This window comes from Mastigoproctus giganteus, chromosome 13, assembly GCF_048544385.1.
Source record: "Mastigoproctus giganteus isolate SK-2022 chromosome 13, ASM4854438v1, whole genome shotgun sequence".
Classification (NCBI taxonomy): domain Eukaryota; kingdom Metazoa; phylum Arthropoda; class Arachnida; order Uropygi; family Thelyphonidae; genus Mastigoproctus; species Mastigoproctus giganteus.
Genome location: NC_143587.1, coordinates 97,821,222 through 97,844,857, shown reverse-complemented (window position 1 = coordinate 97,844,857; position 23,636 = coordinate 97,821,222). Strand labels below are relative to the sequence as shown.

The window sequence follows — 23,636 nt, the reverse complement described above, 5'->3', positions numbered from 1 at the left end:
GCCACGATTGATATCACCCTGACCACGAGGAATATTGAAGCCCACGTGACCGATTGGACAGTGCAAAATGCCTGGACCACATCGGATCACCGTACAATAACCTACCAAATCAGAAGATCAATGACAAAAATAACTACAAACAGACAATTGGCAAACAGATTCGCAATCCAAAAGGCAGACTGGGAACTCTTCAGAGTACAACTGATCAGCAAGGCGCAAAAAACGCTGGAGGAACTGGACAGACAGGCGGTGGACAGTGAGATTAAAAACCCAGATACACTCCAAGAGAAAATCACCAGTATCATAACTGAAGCAGCAGAGACAGCGATGAAGAGGAAAACCCCCTCAGTCGGGGACATGCCCTGGTGGACTCCAGAATTGCAAAGATTCAGAAAACAGGTCCAGACAAAACGGAAAGAATTCCAAAGAGCACGGAGAACATGGCCACCAACAGAGGTAGCAGTACTACGGCAACAATACAAAGAGGTGCGAAACACCTATACAGAAAAAATTAAAAAGAACAAGCGAGCCTCTTGGGAAAACCTGGTCTCCAAGACAGGGAACGAGAACCCCTGGGGCGTAGTGTATAAAATCACCACAAACAAGCTCCCCAGGGGAGAAGCATCCACTGTAATGAGGATGCCCAATGGAAGCCTGACCAAAACGTGGGAGGAATCGATTACCAATATCCTTAGTGCTATCATCCATGAACCACCAGATATCCTTAATGAACAACAAAAGGGAATACGCCAGGCAAACCAAACGTATAGAACCCAAGAAATAGAACCGCCCTTCACAGTCGATGAATTACATGGTGCGGCCTTGCAAATGCGCAACAGGAAATGTCCCGGCCCGGATCTCATAGAACCAGAGATGGTCAAAAAAGCCGTGGAATATATACCGAACCTGATACTTAATCTCCTCAACCGATGCCTGGAAACTGGGAACTTCCCGACAAGTTGGAAGACTGCACACCTAAAACTTATCTTAAAAAACCCAACAAAACCTCCGGACCAGCCTCATATCGCCCCATAGCCCTACTTTCTACCCTAAGCAAACTCTATGAAAGGCTGCTCCACAAAAGGATCATGAACCATTACAAAACCGCCAACCTGGAATCACCCAGGCAATATGGATTCAAACCGGGCTTCTCGACCATTGAAGCAGTCCATAACCTCATAACCAAGCAACCCAAAGTAACAAGAAGTATTTTCTGGTAATAGCAGTGGATTTTGCTGGGGTCTTCGACACCGTCTGGTGGCCCAGTGTCCTTGGCAGACTCCGGAAAGCAGCACTCCCAGAAAACTTGTATAACAGTGTCCGGGCATATCTGTCGGATAGGAAAATTGAGGTCGTCACAACTTTCCGAAGAGTTGTTAAAAGCGTCGAAAGGGGCTGCCCACAGGGATCTGTCCTGGGGCCACTAATGTGGAACATGGTTTTTGATGACTTCTTGGCTCTGGACCTGGGAAATGTGGCCAGTCAGGCCTTTGCTGATGATCTCATTTTAATGGTGGGAGCGGACTCCAGAACGGGACTTGAAACACAGGCAAACCAAGCACTACAAACCTTACAGAATTGGGCAAAAACACATATGTTAATGATTTCACCAACCAAGACAAACTCAGTATTACTAAAAGGCTCTCTAAATATCAGACGACCACCGCAAATAAAGATAGCGGGATCCACCATTAAACTAGCAAAGCAAATAAAGTATCTAGGTATTATCCTGGATGGAAACCTGTCCTTTACACCTCACCTCACCTACTTGAGAGAGAAACTAAGGAACTATGTAGCACTTGTAGCAAGAGTATCTCGCAGGGACTGGGGACTCAACAGGAAGACCCTGTCTCTGTATTATAAAACAATATTCATCCCAGCGATCACCTACGGATCACAAATCTGGTTCAGGAAGGCCGGAACCGCGGTCAACAGAAGACTGCTGGACACTGTCCAAAGAAACATACTTCTAACTATAACTAGGGCATGCAAAACGGTGAGCACCCACGCTCTGCAGGTCCTGGCAGGAGCTCTTCCGTTGGACCTCGAGGTGACTAGATGTGGACTCATGTATTTGTCCAAGGATATACCTGCCTCCATCTATGACTTTACCATGGACCCAACCAACGAACTTGTTGGTTGGGTCCATGGTAAGTGGACTCACATGTTGAAGATTTGGCAGCACAGATGGGAGATGTCGCCAAAGGGTCAAGTTACAAGAAGCTTCATACCGATAGTCGCAAAAATGTACCCAAAAGGCCCTTCGTGGTTCTATCCTGGGCTAAATACAACCTTCCTCCTGACGGGCCACGGCCCATTTAAAGCAAAACTGAACGCACTCGGAATAATAGAAGAGTCCACATGCACCTGTGGAGAACCTGAAACCTGGCAGCATATTATGCACGACTGTGAATGCTACGAAGAACACAGAAGTAAACTTATAACTGAGATTCAATACTGGCCGAAAAATCAAGAGTACCATCTACTGGATTCAGAAGATGAATACAAAGCCCTCAGCCGATTTGCCCTTGACGTCTTCAATAGACGACGAACAGAAATAGCCATCCACAACGAATAGATGACCACAAATAATAAATAAAGGCAAACTGATAAAACATCAACACAGAGGAAAGGATAGCAAAATACTAAGGACAAACGGCTTAATATGCAGCAGAATAAATGAAACAGCATCGACCTAGGAACCAATGGGAGTGGCTCCAGCCAGGATGTCGCTCCCAGGATGAACCCACACACCTAGAAAAGGACCAAGCCCCACCGAGTCATCATCAGACTGCACTTGCTGGAGGTCACTGCAAACTGCCGCTATGGTAAACTGGGCAGGGCTCCCTTGCCCAGCCCACTTTTTCTCCCTATCCCTGGTGGGGTGAGGGGAAGGACTTCCTTCCCCTTCCCCACCCCACCACCCCCTCATTTTCCTCTGGTGGGGCAAGGGCGTGCCCCACTGATATACCTGGGGTCGCCTTCCCTATTGACCCCATACTTCTGTCTTTTCCACCCAGCCTTCCGTCTCTCCCCCTACTCTACCTATATCGCCAGCGAAAAGCGAATGCCCCACACAACGTAAAAATTTTAAATGCCAAATTCGACACACTTGCAACCTCTTTCGGCCTAATTAAATTCAAGCGTTTACCCCCCCCCCCCTTTTTTATATATTTTTTTATAGGTCCTAGCCACTGAAATCTCAGAAAATTAGGTGGCAGGACCCACCAGAGTACTTATCTAAAAATACTGGTGTACCTGGTCTGCCTCCACGGGGCTGAGTGTGGGCATCGTTGGGCCTCAGTAGGGGTCCAGCGGCTAAACGGCCAGATGAACAACAGAACACAACACTACACATGTACAATATCCATACACTTTTAAATCTCTGGCCTTCCCAGTGAACTGGTACACCCACAGTGAAAGCAACGCGGAGATGGGGGAAACACCTGGTGCCGTTAGACACTAAATACACTTTTTACTCCAGAGGAGCGGTCCCAGTACCGAGCCCTGGGGGCAGCTCCTGTAAACAGGCCGGGTCAGTTTCTTGTACGGAGTCACTACTTGTATTTTTCTCTTGGATAAATATGACTTCATTATTTTGTAAAGGTTGATGGGTGTTTTTGCCTTCTGCAGTCTGGCCAGGACGCTCTGCCACCAGATGGTGTCGAACGCCCCAGAAAAATCGACCGAAATAACGAAGAAGTACTTCCTATAACAGGCAGCAGCCAAACTTAGGAGGCTGTTGAGAGCATCCACTGTTGAGGTTCCAGGTTTGAACCCAAACTGTGTGGGCATCACGAGATTTGCAGCTTCATAGTGGTGCAGGAGCACGCTTGTGAAGCATCTTTTCAAGGAGTTTACTGGCAACTGGGAGCAGAGCAATTGGCCGGTATGATTCGGGTGGCTTCATAGGATTTTTTAGAATTAATTTGACTTTGGCCATTTTCCAGTCAGATGGAAAGACTCCAGTCTTCAGGCATGTGTTGAAGAAGTTTAGCAAAGTCTGCGGAGAGATGTCTACTACTTTTTTTAATAATCTCCGGCTCCAGAAGATCTGGGCCTGGGCATTTTTTATTCCTTATTTGTTGTGCTGCCTGTTGTAGTTCTTCTAGGGCAAAAGGTGGTTCCATTTGGTCTATGTGATATGCTTCATTTCCATCGCAGATCTGCAGTTGTTCTGGTAGTTCCGGGTGTGCTGGGGTTTGGAAAATCACATTGAGGATGTTGATGATAGATTGTTCCCAGGTGGTGGCCAATGTTCCCTGCGGGGTGCGGGTGGAGGTCATGACCTCACCCCTGGGGAGCTTATTCGTGGTGACTTTGTATACCACCCCCCAGGGGTCGGCATTTCCAGTCGTGCTGACTAATTGCTCCCAGGCCTTCTGCTTACTTTTTCGTATTAACTCAGTGTATCTGTTTCTCACTGCTGCGTATCTTTGTCTGAGTGCTGTTACTTCCACTTCCGGCCAGGTACGTCTTGCCCTTTGGAATTGTTTTCTTGCCTTTATGACTTCTCTTCTGAGGTTCTGGATGTCCCGAGTCCACCAAGGGACTGCACCAGGTGTGGGCAATTTTCGCTTCATCGCAGCCTCACTGGCCGCTATTATGGTCTTGGTAATTTTTCTTTGGATGTCGTCTGGGTCTTCTTGTCGATCCGCTTCAATGCGGTGTTGGCATAAGGTTCGAGTCAGCAGTTCCCCAAAGAGTCTCCAGTCAGCTTTGTTTACTGCAAAGCGGTTAAGCAACTGTTTGGCTATTGGTGTTCTATAGAGAGATCGGTTGATTTGGAATGTAATCACTCTGTAGTCAGACGTGGTCCAGGTGTCTTGGACTGTCCAGCCAGTGATGTGTCCTGCAAGGTTTCCTGTGGCAAGGGTGACGTCAATTGTTGCCTCCCACAGAGTGTTACAAAACGTAGGTAGGTGGTGAGGCCTGTTTAGGACTGTCAAGGGAGAATTCGCCAGGAACTCCTCGAGACGCTGCCCATTTCCGGTTCCCCTTTTGTCCGGTGTTTGGCTGTGCCAAGCCGGGGAGCGGCAGTTTACATCCGCCCCTACCAAGATCCGTTGGCCTGGGAGAGTGTCCAACACAACCTGGAGGTATCTTGTGGCAAATGTTATTGCTTCCCCCGGCCTACAATACAAGGCAATCGCGTAGAAGGATCCCAGGGGTGATATTATATGGGCACAAGCAACCCAGCCTGTGCAGAGTTGTGTGATACGGGTGGCAGTAATGGCTGGATTGCGGATCACTATGGCCACTTTTGGGGTCTCATTTCAGCCTGTATGATTTTATATGCTATTGGATAACCCCTTACTTTTTTTGGAGTGGGTGTAGGGTTACTGCAACAAGAGGATGTCGGCATTTTCCTCGTCCGCTATTTTTCTGAGTTGTTCAGGCACTGCTCTTGCATGGTGTACGTTTTGTTGTAGTATTAACAGCTTGGTTGTATTGAACTTTTTAAATTGTATTGCCATAATCAGTCCTCATTTGGTATAAATTCTTTATCTTGTTGTACGTCGGACATTTTGGGTCCTTGATGGAATGGGTGTGTTCGAGCTTTGAGGATTTACAATTCGCACAAACCGGATCTTGCTCCTTGTTTGGACAGCTGTTGTATTCATGCCCTTTGCTAGAGCAGTGTCCGCAAGTTGGTGTGATCTGAGTGCATGTATGGGAGGTGTGGCCATACCTGCAGCAGTTAAAGCATTTAGGCACGGTCACATGCTCCCTGAACCTGTGGCTACCCTACTCAATATAGAGTCTTGTCTGGTGTTTTAGAATCTGCCAAGCGGCAGGAGCCAGTTCCACTATCCAGTTGTTTTCTCCGGACTTTGACTTTTTTTTGAAAATCTTGGTTGCACAAGATTTTTCATGTCTTTATTAATCCCTTGTAGATTACGAGTTAGCACTTCCTCCTCAAGTTGGGCAGGTGTCACATCTTTGTTGACATCGAAAATTAATATTGATGGTCCTCTTCCCTTGGGTGGCTCTGCAGTGATACCCAGTGTGGCTATCTTGGAGTTATCCACGATATTCTTGATATCCTCCCTTGACTCTGTTTCTATTATTACTCCTATATTTCTCGTATTTCTAATCGCTTTTATCTTTGTTGTCTTTAAATCATCCTTCAGTTTTTTCATTATGGTGGTTTTAAAATCCTCACTTGTTTGTGTTCCTTCTATCTCTGCTGGTCTGAGGACCACAAGGTTTGGTGTTTGAAGTAGCGGTTGTTTTCTAGGTTGTGGGGCCTTTGGGTTTGACTCTTTGTTGTTTGGAATCCTCAGCGCTTGTGCATATGTGGGAGTACGCTGTGGAGACTGTGGTGTAGGAAGATTCGGTAGAGTTTCCAGCACCTTCTCAAGGATGGAGGTTCTTGTCTTAAGTTCCTCGTTAGTGGTTTTTAGTTTCTCGCTCTCGATGAGGAGGGCAGTGGTAATAGATTCAAGGGTGGCCCAGAGTTCCTGGACATAACTTGCTGCTTGTCTGGTGAATCGACTATTATCTTGATTAAGAAAGGTCACAAGATTCCTATGTAAAGCAGATATGATTTGATGATGGGTTGGAGAATCTTCATCTACAGGTTTGTGAGTTGTAGGGTATGCAGAAGGTGTAGTTGCTGTGATGGCTAGTTTTCTGGATTGGGGGAGGCCTTCTGCCTCAGTCTGATCGAATGCTGTGCGCGGTCCCTCTGGTTGTTTGACAGAGGAGGTCTTAGGGCCCCTGATGGGGTAGGAAGATTAGTTGATAGTTTGGCTGCAGATACTGTTCTAGGACTCTCGGCTAGATTGGGTGATGGGCCCTGAAGCTGCCTGGGAGGCAGGAGCACTTATAGCTGTTGGCGAGAGAGTAGTTTGTAATTTCCCAGTCTAGGGAGAGCTTGCCTGTGAAGGTTGCAGATTAGGAGGGACAGGGGCTAGGCGATCTGCTACTGGCGTTGAGGTGTTAAATTGAAACTGAGATGAGATCACAGGGTCAGATTCATCAAGAGGCACTTTGTTGAGAAATGCTAGTATGGTTTGAGGAGACTGGGGTGTTCTGGTTTTTGCTCTCCTCTTACTTTTCTGTTTCTCTTTCTTGGACTTGTTGACTTTGGGAGGCTGGAGGCCAACTTGGTCTGAATCGTCTGCTACAGCATTCTCGTCAGCCGACGATGAGGATGCTTCTCTTGAGCTCATGTCTAAAGGTAGTATGGTTGGGGCGAAAGACCAATAAAGTTATAATAAAGCAATTGTAAGGGGTTGCTCCTGAGTAAATTTGATTTCTTCTGAAAGGTCTGCAGAAGGAGGAACAAAGCTCCTGAATTTTGTAGTTCTAAGGAAATCAGTTAGGGAGCACTATTTGTCCACACGTACTAGTAAACGTGTGCCACGTACAGAATGACGTCACAGTAAGCAATATGCACAACACACGTTAGACATATTAATCAGATTATTATAGCTAAAAGTTAAGGGTGGAGTAGCTATTGCGTCATAATTTTCTAACACTATCATTAATTAATAATCCTCATTAATAATTCATTCCTCATTTGCATATTATAGATATAAAAACACTTTATTCCCTTGAGCAACGTCACTGAGTTCCGTTAGTAAGCAGGAGTCTTCCCAAGCCAATCAGGCTGATCATGTGACTGGTCACGTGATCACACTCTGGGAACAAACTCCTTTGTTCTCAACACTTAAGGAAGAGGGTTGGGCTGCCACCAGGTAACTGAATTATTATACACAAAAACATAGTGAGCCATAACTACAAAATAACCAAGTTATACATTTCAAAAATTATATCTTTTATATCGGACGTCCAGTTGAAAGTTCAGGGAACAATGTTCATTACCTACATTCAACTACAAGGAATATATCACCAATAGAAGAAGGTAAAAGAATCCTATAATACACAACAGCCAAACCTATATGGCGTTACAACGCTGGCGTTCGTGAGTGACCACGACAACAGCAAGAATTCGAAAAATAGTCATAATTTCAAAACGCCTTAGAAGTTTGGCAATATAAAGATATTTGGGGACTCACCATCACCTAAGGAATCCGAAGAACACAATTTAAGTTCAATTGGAGCACTTTGAACTACTTTTTTGATTAAACAAATACGGAACACTTTGAACTACAGCCGTCTGACCAATGGTCACCGTTACACTTCCGTACAACACTGTAGTGAACAAAAACACAGAAACCACTAACTGGAATGACTCAGTTAATGCCATCCTGGATCGCTTGCTTCCCCTGAACGATCTCACCACAGAAACTCCAGAACAAATATCTATCAGGAATAGCAACTCAACCTACCACTCCTCATATGAAACGGATCTCTTCATTCTTCCCAAACTAAAGCTGGCCCTAAGCAAAATAAATATCCATAAATGTCCGTGTTTAGATCTTGGAAAATGCTGTAATTATCAAATTTGCCGAAATCTTTCCAGAAATACTTCTATGTACAAAAAATGTCTTACTGATGGGATATTTCCTAATCTCTGGAAGGTAGCTCTGATCAAAATTATTCACAAGCCGGACAAAAATAAATCAGACCCCAAAGCATACAGACCCATCTCTCTTTTGGCAAACTATTGAAAGATTGTTAGCACCCAGAGTAGCAGATTTAATTGAAGGTCAAAACTTAATGTCTCCATCCCAATTTGGCTTCAAGAAGGGAAAATCCTGTGAAGACGCCTTGGTCTCTTTAGTTAACCACATATCAGCTTCGAGGGCTAAATATGAAATGGTCATATTCATTGACTTCGAGGGAGCTTTCGATTCGCTCTGGTGGGAGAGCGCTCTCAATCGTCTTACCAAAGCCAAGTGCTCTCAGCAACAGTTCCAAGTTATTAGAAGCTACTTCCAAAATAGACTCATCCAAGTAATCTCGAAACAGCGGTCTCTCTCAAGGATAATCTCAAGAGGATGCCCCCAGGGATCAGTTCTGGGATCCCTCTTCTGGAACATAGTTTTGGACAGCTGGCTCATCCAAAAACCTGACAATATCTCTGCCTTTGCCTACGCCGATGATTTGGTTCTTCTAATTCCAGGTCGATCGTGTCTTCAACTTAAACAATCAGCCAATATAACTCTTTCTGAGCTAATCAAGTGGTCAAGTATACAAAAACTGCGAAACAAAACTGATGGTTTTTAAGGGCAGGTTAGATTACAGAAGACCTCCAAATATAAAGATAGACGGAAAGCAAATCCCTTTTGTTCCTGAATTAAAACATCTTGGCGTAATTTTCGATGACAGGTTAACCTTCTCCTCTCATACTAATCACCTCACCTCGAAGATTAAGAAGTTCACTGCAGCAGTTATCCGAATTTCCAAATCGGACTGGGGACTAAACAGGAAGACTCTATTACTATATTATACAGCAGTATTCGTACCAATAACAACATATGCTTCGGGAGTCTGGTTTCATAGAGCCGTTAATGTTAAACTCGGTTCCAAGCTCATCTCCATTCAACGAATTATGCTGCTTGCCATGCTCCGGGTCTGCAGGACAGTGTCCTCTGCTGCTCTGCAGGTCCTTGCTGGAGTCTTACCACTAGACCTGCATGTCATCTTCAAAGGACTATGCTATTGTCTAAAGCAAGGAGTTTCCGGCATCTCATGCAACTTAACTGCTAACATCAAAGACGAGAAACGGAGAATCTGGAATGAACTTATTAGTGTGTGGCAATCACGATGGGATTCCAGTACTACTGGTCAAGTCACCCGCTCTTTTATTCCTGCAGTTACCTTCCCTCTCAACAAGAACGTCCGCCAATGGTTTTCTCCCAGCCTAACAACATCGTATATACTTACTGGGCACGGCTCCATCAACTCCAAACTATTTCAGTTTGGCTTTTCTGACCCAATCTCTGCTTGTGTGATGTTGAGGAAACCTGGTTGTACATTCTGTATCGCTGCAGCCTGTACCACAATGACAGATCTACACTACAAGCTGCTGTCAGCAACTTCTCCAAAGGAAATGAAGTGGCGCTCACTGAAAATTCTCGATCGTTCTCAGCTCTACAACAATTCTGCGTTGCTGTTTTCACCAAAAGAAAGCAACTCCTCAAGTTTATCAACAACTCAACAACAAGGAACCAACCCAACACCTGCAATGTCTATCGATATTTCTTAAAACTGATATCGCCTGTCATCTACTTTTTTTTAAGCTGGTACCCCAGTTTGGGCAGCTGTGGATACAGGATTAGCTAACACCCATTGGTATAGCACTACATCCAGTGGGTGCGGTTTTCGTTCTTCCTAGGACAGAAAAAGACTGCTGTCTTCTGGTTCCTGTGCCATAATTAATACTTCTGATTAGTTGCGTGATGTGATTTGCTGTGTGAACATGTTACATGTTTGTAACATTGTAATTAACACGATTATATATCATTGTATGTATCTTTATATATTGTATCATTATATGTATCATATATATACATCTATGTATGTACATAGCGGATTTGCCAGTTTCTGGCTAGGGGCCGCTCGTTGTTTTTGTTAATAAAGTTTGTGTACATAAAAATGGCCGCCTTCTTACTCACACGTGCAGTTCATCGCTCCGTGAAAATATGTCTGGATTATGCGTTTTAAGTTTAGTATGGTAATTAAATTGTGTACTCAAGGATTTACCTACATCAGTGGATCACAGTGGTGAGATTTGTTTTCAGTTTTATTGGGTGAGTGATCGTGTATTTGAACTCGTTTTTGATTCAACGCTTGCACCAATGTGTCGGCTCAACGTGGTGGCATAGTTCTGGAGTTGGAGAGAGAGTGGCATTCCACTTATTTCCCTGCCACCGCGGTTAAACTGCACTCTTGATTGGCGAGGGTGACCCCCTGTGTTATATATTGAATCACAATTTGACAGAAAGCTTATGAGAACTAGAACCTGTAGTGTCTGCTAATGAAAATATGTTTAATCTAAATTTTAAGCATTCGTATTCCAGTTAATTAAGATTCGAAACCAACAGGGGGTTTAATGTTAATTCAACGCAGCCGAACCCAGCCAGCTATATTCTTCTTAAGGCAACACGTCACTTCTCCTAACAAGGTCAGGTGGCGGCAGAGTTAGTGATTGTTCCTCACCCACTCCCACCCACTGCTGCAACTTTCTCCTCTGGTCATTGAATGGAAGAAGTTCACTACTACTACAGTTACTGAACAATGATTCCTAAATTTCTAATGTGCTTCCCCCACCACTCACCCACCCCACGTGGAACCTAAAATGTTAAAGACGCGATTGATAACCATGCACCATAGACAGAAATAACATCACCGTCGTATTTGTTGTCCCAAACCTTACTAAAGGTAGTCCCAGCTCCTTGCTGTTCTTCCCCTCCTCCTCAGTGACCTGTGGGGGTGAGCTGAAACTTTGACACGCCATATCTCGGCTTGGACCTGCGCTACGAACTTGTAGTCAACGCCATTTGCAATCTTGCGAATCATTTTCCACAACGGTAAGCATTATCTGGATTCGATTTTGACATTTGTTTATCTGGAACAGCTCGGTAATCCGAATTTTGGTGGAAGATGCCACAAGGTACTGATAGAAACACCGTCCAAATAAACACTGCTCCGCAGGAAAGAGCAGGCAGTACTCTGTTGGAAACTGTGCAGCTTGAGTATGCAGAGGTAAGCGCTGCCGTTGTTCCTATCCCGAGGAAATCAATCAGACATGCATCAGGGGAATTGAATATGCCCCGTGAAACTCTCTGCACAGTGTCATAAAGAAGTGTTGCGTTTGTACGCCTATAAATTGCAAATTATTTAAGAATTCAAGCCGAGTGACAAACCACAACAACTAAACTTTGCTATTGATATTCTTGATCGCATCGACCAAAACCACGATTTCTTGAGTTATAGTTTCTGACGAGTCAACATTTCACGTTTCGAGAACAGTTAACCGACACAATGTTCGAATATGAGGTTCTAAAAATCCACACTGTGTCCCAAAGCACATCGAGACAGTCCAATAATCACGTCTTATGAAAGACGTAATTATCGGACCGTTCTTTTTCTTGGACAAGATTCCGGACAGGACCCCGCCTTGAGGGACTCCAGCTGTAATAGTCCTGGTGTAGCTCAGATTGCCATCACCAACAATAATGGTCCTAATCTCAAGCATTGTCTGAATGAACCAGAGCACGTCTCCACCAATGAGGTAATACTCACGTAGTAGCCTTGCCAGGATCTTGTTAGTGGTGGATCTTGACCGGGTAGCATAGTGGATCTGCAGTAGATTTTCTGGCATAATTTGGGTGGTTAACGTTCTCAGAAGAGATTTCTCAAAGAGCTTTAATTGGCTTGATGCAGAAGAAATTGGAAGGAAGTGGCTAGGCTGAGAAGCAGAGCGTATTTTCGGCAGCGGTCTTACTAGATAGACATGCCATATAGTTGGGGATTCCACCAGGCCTTTGAATGCTCTATGGTGGTTAGCGTCTTCGTTGCAGCATAGAGAGAAACGGTGGCTATCCATCTTATCATCAGGTCAATCCCGAGTTCGGGGTCGCATTCCTCAAGGACATCCCATGGGATTGCTTGAGCCGCATAAACACACTTTTCAGGATTGAGGTATTTGGGCGCTGTAATTGTTTTGGTTGTGACTTTCCTTTTTCCAGAAGTGATGGGCATTTCTAATTGCACAAAGAGAATGACGGGATTATGATCAGACTGTATGTTGCTTATAGGGTTTTGATTAGCCACATAATTTGCTGACGCGAACGCAAGGTCCAATGTGCTTTCGCCTCTCGTGGGTGGTGTGCTAACCAGTTTAAGACCTAACATACTTAGATACTGACTCAGTCTCCTCTTGAGGTTCCCCTGAGTATTCGGAAGATTGAAATCCCCACATATGATATATTTCAGCGATGAATGGAGATGGTTAAATAGCCAATTGAGGAGTTCATCAAATACTTGTGCGTCTGGAACTGATGGGATATATGTACATTGCGGCAATGTCGAGAGAATTGTTCTGCTGTTGACTGTTGCTGTTTTTAGGTTTTAAGGTAAATAGAACTACCTCGAAAAAGTCAGACTGGCTCGATACTGAGTGGAGGATAGAAAATACCTGCTCATTTAAAAAAATTGCAACTCCACCTCCCCTCCGGTTTTCTCTAGACGTGCACACCATCAGTGTATAATTATACTCAGGTATATATATGATACCTTGCAGGCCAAATAGAGGAAAGTGTTTCTTCATTGGGTCAAGCCAGGTTTCTGCGAAGCACTGGACAGCAAGAGCTCCTCAATTTCATTCAGTTTATTCCTCATTAATCGCACATTTTGGAATAGGAGTTGGAATGAAGCTGTTCTCTTTACCGTGACGACGGATGTACGCGGTCTGATCCGTCTGTGATGAGTCACTGGTCTTCGATATGTTGAAACCATGGCAGGGATCGTAAAATTCTTCAATCTCATCATTTTCAATCACCTTTGGGAGTCCCCCTTTCCGTGGGTATGTTAAGGGCGAAGCATGGATGTACCTTGTTTTTCCTACGGCTATTCCCATGTAGAGCAGTTGGGTTGTTATTGGAGAATAGAGATACATCGTCTAGTCAGAGTGTGGACTGTTGTGGACACATCTCAGGGGTATTTAAAGATATCACTTATTTTCTACTTTGTGCTTCATAAAATGACCTGATGATGGTGCCGATGACCATTTGGTGCAGGTTCAAATAATTTCAAACTGACTTATATCAAAATAGATGCGAAAGAAGCATATGATGTGCTTCGAGTGTTCAATCTCTGAATCTTTAGGTCTAACTAAAGTTCCTCAATCAGTACCTCTGTGACGAGTTGTGCTGACGTGTCTGGGGCCAAACGCGAGAAAAACAAACTGCTGGGGGGGAGAGTCTGGTTGATGAACCAACCCGTTTGAAAGGCCAAAGCTTCGAGACTAGTGCGGTGCCCGTCCAAGTGGTTTCTTACTGTTCAAACTGTTTCGATTGGCCGTCTTGCACTTGGTAGTCTGGATATTTCCCGCTTCGGCACCGAACACTAAGTTGGTCGCAGGCTTGGCAGTGGTTCGGTCTTGTTTAGGGCTAACTGACTAGTGACTTCCTGGGTGCAGTTCAAGGGCGTTTGATGTGGCATTTTTATTTATGTACTGATCGGAGCCAACTTCGTCCGGTGGCACATGACCACCGTTTGTTTCCTTGGGCAGGTTTAGCTTGAGCACGATTAGATATGATTTATTTCTCTCAGGGGGGAAAACTCTTATACAATCCCCATAAATGTCCCTTATAGCTGTCCGAAGTTTCTCACTGTCTCCTAATTTCATCGTTATTCTATGGTACACCACCATACCAAAATTTGGTCCCGCTTCATCTCAAGCTGCACGAGTTACACACGTGTAACTCGTGCAGCTTGAGATGAAGTGTCGATTCTTGCACTTCTCTGTAGATGACTATGCGAATGACCACTTTTAATACATTAGTTCTAACACCTCATTGGATGGTTACAAGTGCAGTGAGGTGTTAAAACTGGCTGATTGCACAAGCTCTCAGGCCGGTTTTCTGGATGAAAATCCTGTGTAAGACTGAATGGCATTTACATGTAAATCTGAAAGTAAATCAGTCAGATCAGCTTCATTATAGTTCAAGCGACCTTGCTACTAAATACGCAGATTCTCTCGATCTTTTGAACTCTGTTTCACATCTAATTCTTAAATTATAACATTATCAGCTTTAATATTCCTTATAATATAATTATGGGTTGCGAACCACAGTGTAGTCGTTCCCAGTACTACTACAGATCACCCCGTGATGCAGTGACTTAATTAGTTTACGCAAAGGAAGCAATTTGAAATAGAAATACAGATGGTGCAAAAATGTACAGGAGGAAGGATCCATTTAATTCAAAACTTCTTAGCTTAATACACATGATTTAAGGTGAAACGAGGTATGAATTTTTCTATCTTTTTTATTAAAAATAAATTAATTTGAAAAATTAGAATGTCATTTTCGTGCTGTTGTGGAAAAACAATTCTTCCCAAGGTGGACGTGGTTTAAACCTCATTCAGACAACCGCGTAAAATTGGCAATTTTTTGTAATTCCAACTTTTTCAAAAGCGGCCTTATTAACCAACATTTTAAACTTTCTTGCAGATGTAAGAAAGAATCATCAGATAGCCAAAAACTGAAGACATCACCGATCTCACACACTGGACATCTGCTCTGCTGTTACGAGACCTACAGTAGTCTCCGTTAGTTCTGGTTTCTTTTTCTTCGCAGATTTCTTGCCTGCGAATAAAAACAAAAGTACTATTAATAATTTATAAGAGAGAAATAAAAGTTTTCATTGGCAAACACGCTTAAACTAGTATTTGTTATTTAGCAGACCTGACCGTATCTGAACATAAAAGAATTAATCTGGAGTTGAGCGTTTTGTTGGACGAAGTTGAATGCTTAAAGAAAAGGGTCATTGAATTAAATTAGAATACTCAACAAGCATTCAAGTCACAAAAGGTGTGTTGTTGAACATGTTGGTACTAACGGATGCAGAGAGAGGCTGTTAGATCGGTGAAGGGAACATAAAGGTGATCTTATTGAAACCGGTTTCATTTCTGCAAATTGCAGCGTCTGGAGATAAGGCAATGCGAAGTGATCTGATTGGGGTGTTAAATATTCTGAATGGACTCAGCAAACTCAATGCTGATGGCCTCAATGAGTAGGTTTCATACGTGAGGAGGCATAAGTACAAATTGAAGAAGGATGGTTGCAGGACAGATATGTGGAGGGTTGCCTTGAGCCAGTGAGTGGTTGACTGTTGGAACAAATTCCTATTTGGCGTCATGAAGGCGGATAGTTTGAATAAATTCAAGGAAGAACCAGACAAACTAGACAAGGAAGAACCAGATGAGACGGACAAGTGACGTGGGAGGGTTTTTTGGGGGAGAGTGATGCTTTCTAAGCTTGGTTTTTTGTATTAACTTCCGCTACTGCTACTACAACAACTACTACTAATAATAATAATGTTAAGCACTGGCATTCTGAGGCTTTACTTAAAACGTTTGAGTGATATTGGGGAAAAGCCGAGGTTAAATTGAAAGTGTCTGCATGTTACCCAGTTATGATAGACAGGAGTTTATGACGAGAGCCTTGTCAATCATTTCGGGACAGGAGAGATTGCTCAAGGCTCAAGGGAGAAGAATTTTTAGTGGTAGTCCAAACGGGTTCAGCAATCACATGGGCTATGTAAGAACTAGTAAAAATGCAAGCAGACACACACATTTATTTGCTTGTACATTAATTCTAAGCGTGTAATAAATTTTATGAGTTTGAAGTATTGGTTAAGTCATCAAGTGATGACGTTTTAGCTATAAGAGAATCATGGTGTTACTCGGATATTGAGGATGCAGAATGTGAATTTAGCTGTTTTAACATGTGCAGAAAGTACACGAAAGCTGTCATTATAGGGCCACTCAGACCAAACCTATCTGTCCATGTCTATTATGTCCATAAATTGCATGTGCAGTTCATGTTCTCGTCAATTTGCCTGTTTTTCTGGATGAAAAACCCGAGTTTCTTAGAGCTATCTGTTGATGTCTAAGCTTGAGATTGAATAACTCAGCCCATAAAAGTTTCTTGCGTCATTGACGCTCCATTATCTGAGGAAATCTATCCAATTATATTAAAAGAACCTGCAAAATATTAAAGTTTACTGATACAGTTAAATGTTCATCTATTTTAACTGTATCGTCATTTTAACTGCTCATCTACTTTTAACTGTTTTCTTCAACATTAGTTTAAGAAATAATACGGGGTCATCTTGGTAGCAGAGATGCTATAAGGCAACCAGGGAATGGAATTTTTAAGGGGGCGATCATGTCTCATCAATCCGATTAGCTACCATGAAGTTGTTTGAACGAAATTGAAAGAAAAGAATAATTTTGACATACTTAGATTTCACTTTGATACTGTACCACATGTATGCTTATTAATTATCCCATTCTATAAGACAATTATTAGGCTACATCTGGAATGCTGCACAGAGGCTTGGAAACTTCAGTTTAGTAAGGAGGACTGAGAAGGATTGAAAAGGGGACTGAGAAGAGCAGCAAAATTATTTGGTGGCACAAAATGATGTTCTTAACTGAAAGACTGGGGTTGTATAAAAAGCTGTCTCTGGAAACAAGGAATCTCTGCAGTGACCTAAATGAAGTGTATAAGTGTTTAAATTTATAAGTAATCTAAATGCTGATGGTATCTCAACTCTTAATCAAATGAAACACATCAGGAGGCATAAATTTAAGTTGGAAAAGGACGGTTGCAGATTTTAAGTGTGGAAGTTCACATTAGCAAAAGAATAATTGTTGAATCAAATTTTTCACGTAATTTTGTGAAGGTTGGCAGATTGAATAAGTTTGAGAAAGGTTTAGAAGAAATCGAAATGAAGTGATTTTTTTACCTGGTGGTGTATAACTTTTTCTTTCTTGTATATCTTGTTATAAATATTAATATCAGCACTAATCGTAAACTAATACTAACAGGCTTGAAGACATTTGGTTCTATTAAAAAGATTTTTTATTTTAAACTAAGGATTCTCTGTCCTGGTTTTCGACAGATTCACTTAACTCACCCGTTCCTCCCAGTCTGTTGTTATGGCACATCGGAAGAAGAAAGTAGTAAACGCCAGCGTATAAAACTCCTAGTATTCCTGAAGCTACTCCAAGAATTCTGAAAGCCACTCGCGATCCATACTTGGCCATTAGATTTCCTCCGATGAAACTTCCAGAACCGCGCCCTAGAAAGTGATTTTGGTGAAGTTTGTAGGATTACATTTTTTTTCCAATTGTCAAAGAAGAAATTTAAATCAAAGCGGTTTCACAAAGTTAAGTTAAATAAGAAATAATATATTACGTGTTTAATGCAAATTTCTTTGAATATGTCACACACTCATTAATATTACTAGTTTACCCTAAAACAGATTTTCATTTAAAATATCACTATGCAAAATATTATCGCAATACAAAGATTTTTGCGAAGGCTCCAAAGAGCTATTCATAACAGACAATGAAATCGTGACTGTTGCACTGACGCCCAAAATTTCCTGTTGTGATTAGTTCGACACAAATCATTGACCTCTGCTGACTGCTGACACAGGCCATTGGGTTTCCCAGGCTTGGGATAAGAGTAAGACTGCTGGGGAGCTTCCGTTGTTCCAATCCGTCAGAGTGGGAATCTTTCCCATGCTAGTAGAACTCTTCTTTTTCTCTTGTTGAACTCTGGTGATCCAGAGGGGAGGGGATATGCTGAACTCTAACACCTAACAGGTAAACAGCTCCTTACTACAGTGGGATTCTTCTACCTAAGGAAAACAGCTGCTTAAATCTTACATAAAAAAGTGAAGCGGCTGCTGCATGATAAGACCCATCACTAATGACATCTTAAATTTCATCTACATAACTAGAACACTGTTCCATTTTGAAAAGCTTAAACAGAACGCTTTATTACACTTTGTAATAAACATGATACAAGAATTTAAAGATACTGAAATTCTAATCTCTCCTCATTCTAGTTTACTCCTCCCTCTGCAGACATGACTCTAATTCTAGGGAATACGACAGTTTTCATTGTCCTGTTCCAGTTTCACCTAACCTGCCTGGCATTTAATTCTACTTCTGTCTGCATCATGAACATCAGTCTCAATTTTCAACCGAATACTACGAGGAGAATTACTGGAAGTGGATTTGGTGGAAGCTCATGGTGGAGGATATTGTTATATATACCGCAGACCACACTCCTCAATGTTCATCCATAGTATATACGGCACAATATGGTCCAAATCGCTGATCCTCCTAAAACTCCAAACTCCCAACATCAACAATAACGTTCTTTATTTGATATTTTGTTATTATGACCTGATGACTATAAAATATTCACAATTAATACTTCTTAGCAATGATTGGGTGTATTAACATTTTCACTGAACCATCTTCTCTATGATCTAATAGTTAATACAGAATAATTTAACATAATTTATATAAACTTTTTTAACTTAAACTTAAAATGTTTAAAATTGCTTGTCTTACCTGTGCCGTAATGGATACTTCCAACAATTCCTTGCATGGTTGCGATGAGCCCAACTGGAGCAAGAGCATCACTGTAGGTAGCAGTAGCAGTCCACTGAAGCTGATAGGTGAGGGGCTTCATCGCTTCATACACTAATACCAACCATGGATTATACATGTACGACAGTCCAAATAAACGGATGAGGTAAACAAAGAAAATGATGACCAAGATATTGACTCTCCCAACCTTCTTGAGTATCCATCCTGATGCCATCAACACGGGTATGCTGACCAGTCCGGAAACTGTGTTAGCAAGTCCGATCAGATACTGAGGGCTGTTCAGGTCAACCAAAAACCAGCCTAAGAAGTTATCAAGGAATCCCCAGAGGGACCCAAGAAAGAAAAGCGCAATCAGCAACAAAATGGTCTCGGGGTTACGAAACAGAGTCATGGTTTTGTGGGACACATTCTTTGTAGGAGCTGCGATCTCTACTTTAAAAAAGATGACTAAGAAAGCTGTCAAAATGACCAGTCCATCGTACAAATAGAATGCTGGGAAGTAATTTGTATAGTTTTTTCCTTGACTAGCAATGTCCACCAGGTATCCGGAAAATGGGGGAAAAATAACATACGGAAACGAACCCCACATTCTCTCTCTGCCAAAGTCTCCCTTATATTTTTCGATCATTGCCAAGGCTGTGACGTCCACAAACCGGAAGCATAAGACCAAAAAGGTTATATAACTGAGAAATAGCATGAATGTCAGAACAACAGTGATAACTTTGTCTTTCCAGCCAATTTTCTTGCAATTTTTTCTGAAATGTAATGCTTCTGCGTCCGTTTTATATGGATTGAGTACAGAACAAACTAATAAACAACTGCGATTGCTTACACAGAGCATCTCTGATAAATTTTCAAAGGTGGAAAAAGCCGACTGAGATAGTTGAATGAAATAAATACAACTAAGTTCTGATCGCTTAGAAACATAAATTCTGGTTGTAACATTATTTTTTGGTTCTGTGCTTCTTTGGCCACATGGTTGCCCTTCTTTGGAACACGGTTCTGGAATAAATTCACGGTTTTCAGAATTCTTTCCGCATCTGACGCTACAGTCGATGAGTTCAGTTGTATTTCCTGTGAAATTTTTTTCGCAGCTCTCTTCAGCTGACAGATGGAACCGTCCCGATAAATCGCAAGTGACTTCGACACTGGATGGCTTGCACGAACTTTGAGGGACTGAGGGAATGAAGAGAATTCCTGTAGCGGTCACAGCACACATAAATAAGCAAAGAACGAAGACAAGTCTATGTCTTCCAGTCTTGTCTGCAATCATCCCGATCAGTGGAGGGACCAATATTTGAGGAATGGGAAGGAAAGTAAGGATGGCGGATGTTTCGGAAATCGTTAGTCCCAACTGCTTCAGGTGGATGAAGAGGAATGGTATAAGGGTAGAGTGCGCTATAGAAAAAAGAAAAAAAAAACGTTCTGCATAGTTTGGAAAGGACATACAGTATTACCACAAAAGAATTTAACAATGAAAAAAATATGAATGAATGATTTAAACGAGATACAGAAACCAAAGTTCCATTTCTTGTTAGGATTGCTGAAATCATTTTATATTTATAGAATATAAGTCTTAAATGTACAGATAACTCTTATATGTGACATAGCAAAGCGTTGTATGAAATCATTCTTTGCTTTGTTCACGTCACTCTATGGAGTTTATTGCTTGGCTAATCATATTTTGAATTGTTGCTGAAGATTGTTTGGGAGAGGAGTAGGAATATAAGCCTCATCGTTTTTTCCCACAGCTCAATAAGAAGGTGCTCAGAGGCGTCTGATTTGACTATCTGGGAGGCTATGCCTTCGGACATCCACGATCAGTCCATTTTCTGAACAGTTCTTATTAACCATCAAGCTAGTTTCCTCGTTAAAACTACTGGAAATAGGACTTGATCCTAAGCTCACTTTCTCTCCACTTCGCCCACATCTCTACGCGAAAATGAGAAACTACACTGCTCACATTGCATGGGTGAGCCGTCGTGATTGGGAACTGAATCGGTGACCGTTAAACTTCTGTATAAGTCTATCTTCCTTCCCTTCATAACTTACAGATCTAAGGTCTGGTGTCGCTGGGCAACTCTCTACAACAACCAACGTAAACTGGCAACCATCTAGCGCACCATCCTTCTTACTACTTCCAGGGCCTGCTACACGGTCAGTACCTCAGCCGTTCAGGTTCTTGTGGGCATCCTTCGGCTGGACCTGGAGATTATTCGCCAGGGCCTTCATTACTATCTACCAAGGAGCATACCAGCAACTCTCCTCGGACACTCCATCAATAACCTCAACGAAATCAAACAGGAAAAGAAACAAATTGCCGTCCTACTTCTTCAGACCTGGCAGGACAGATGGGTTGCTACGGACAAGGGTCCCATCACTAAGAAATTTATACCTGAAGTAAATGCTGTATATCCCAAGTCTCCAAATTCGTTCTTTCCCGATCTTTGTCTCACCTTCCTCATTACCGGACAGGGATCAAAAAATCACAAACTAACATCCATGGGAATAGCAGATAACTCCAACTGTGCATGTAATGAAATAGAAGACTGGGACTATCGGGTGTATATCTGACAGCATTATGAGGACCACTGCAGCATCCTTTTTACACGTATTCAAGACAACCCTCAAGGAAATGAACACTTATACACCATAGAAGAAAAACTACTAGTACTACATGTTTACTAAGTTCGCGCAAGCACATCACCAGACAGAACACCCTACTGCGAACGCAGAATAGGAACACTCCAAACATCTGATCCGAGACCTCACCTTTCCTATCCAAACTGGACAATCTGACTTCAACTCAAATACCTAATAAATAAAAACGTTATAACTTTTCATTCCTTACCTTTCCTGACCTAGCTGGACTCGTGAAGATCGGACTCGGCCACAGGCAATAAAGGAAGTAAGCAAACTTTTAGCCATAATTAGGAGTGCATCGTTGGATTAAGAGGGGGTTCCTGTGGACTGTAGATGTGCTAATGTATTCCCAATTCAAGGAGGATCAAAGGGTGACATGAGTAATTATAGACCTGTTAGCTTGACTTCTGTTCCAGGGAAAATAATTAAGTCAATGATTAAAGAAGTGATGCAGAACCCTCTAGACAGGAATGCAGTTATACTGCAATCAGAGTACGGGTTTCTTAAGGAGCGAGCTTGTCTGATCAACTTGATTGGATTCTATGATTCAGTAACAAAGGAATTAGATGCAAAAAATAATTTCGATATTAAGAAAGTAGATTTCAGAAAAGCTTTTGATATTATTCTACATAAAAGACTGCTTACAAGTTGGATAAGTGGGGAATTGGGGAAAATTTACTACTATCGATGAAGGAATTGGACCTGGGTTACTCCACTAATAATATAAGCCCAAGAACAACAGTTCCAGATACAAAGGTCAGCAGATAGTTAATGACAGTAATCAGGGAATTCTGCTGCAAAAAGGTCTAGAAAAATTTGGCAGATGGGTTAAGAAGTAGCAGTTGAAGTTTAACATTGACAAGTGCGAGGTACTGCACATGCGAAGCTATAATCCCTGAATAACATACCAACTCTGTAGTACTACGCCCAGGGTAGTGGGGAACGAAAAAGACTTGGGGTAGTTGTGCAGTCAAACATGAAGTTCATTGAGCAGTGTAGAAGAGTTGCAAGGATAGCTCAGGGTTTTTGTCAATGATATACAGGAATGTTTTCATCAAGGAGGAGGAGGTGATTGTCCCATTGTATAAGGCAAACGTTAGATCACATCTTGAGTACTGCATGAAGGTCTGAAAACCCCAGTTTAAGAAAGAAGTGAAAGAAGTGGATCTGTTGGAACGGGTGCACAGAAGAGCAACGAGATTTGTGAGGGAAACTAAAGGGTGCTTTTACCAGGAAAGTATTCCGTTCTGAAAATTGCAGCGTCTGGTGACCAGGCACCTGCAAGGAGATCTGATTGAGAATTTGAATAGATTGAGTAAGCTCAATGCTGGTGGCATCCTTGTTCAGACTAACCCATGAGGGTGAATACATTTAAATTGAGGATGGTTGCAGGATAGTTGTACTGAAGTTAACCTTCAGCCAGAGGTTGATCGTTGGAACAGCCTACCATCTGGTGTTGAGGAAGTGTTCAATTTGAATAAGTGATATGGAAAGTTTTGTTTTATTTATTTATTTATTTTTTTGGCTGGTCTGCATAATCTTCCTCTGTTGCAGATTTGCCACTCTTCATCCTGATTTTTGGAACCAGAGGTTAAAAGCAGAACGGGGGAGTTATAGTTATCATTACTCCGTTATAAAAATACACCGAGATTTTTATTTATGACATCACAATTTACTCGTGAAATCTGTGCATTTATAAGAAAAGTACAAGGTGAATCATTTAAAGTTTCAAATATATGTATTATTATTCTCTTATCATTCAGAGGACAGTTTTATTCGATCTGAGAAATGCAGCTGTTTAGGGGTTGAAGCCATTATATTCACAGTAAATAAATTCATTTCAATAGTAAGGTAATTGATTTTAATATTAAAATAAAGTACCAAGATGTTTTCTAAGTGTTTAACTGCTCAAATACTTGGCAGATGCTTCGAA

General features: G+C 42.1%; 1 protein-coding gene across 1 annotated transcript in view; it reads right to left on the bottom strand.

Annotated features, from left to right (window-relative positions):
- LOC150076292 (major facilitator superfamily domain-containing protein 6-A-like) overlaps nt 1-20,333 on the bottom strand; it is a 112,798-nt gene extending 92,465 nt beyond the window's left edge. Inside the window, exons 1-2 of the mRNA XM_090387311.1 lie at nt 19,022-20,333; nt 17,569-17,733 (exon numbers count right to left, since the gene is read on the bottom strand). Coding sequence (XP_090243437.1) covers nt 17,569-17,733; nt 19,022-20,333 — 1,477 coding nt within the window. The remainder of the gene's footprint in view (nt 1-17,568; nt 17,734-19,021) is intronic.
- Between the last annotated feature and the right edge of the window lie 3,303 nt (nt 20,334-23,636).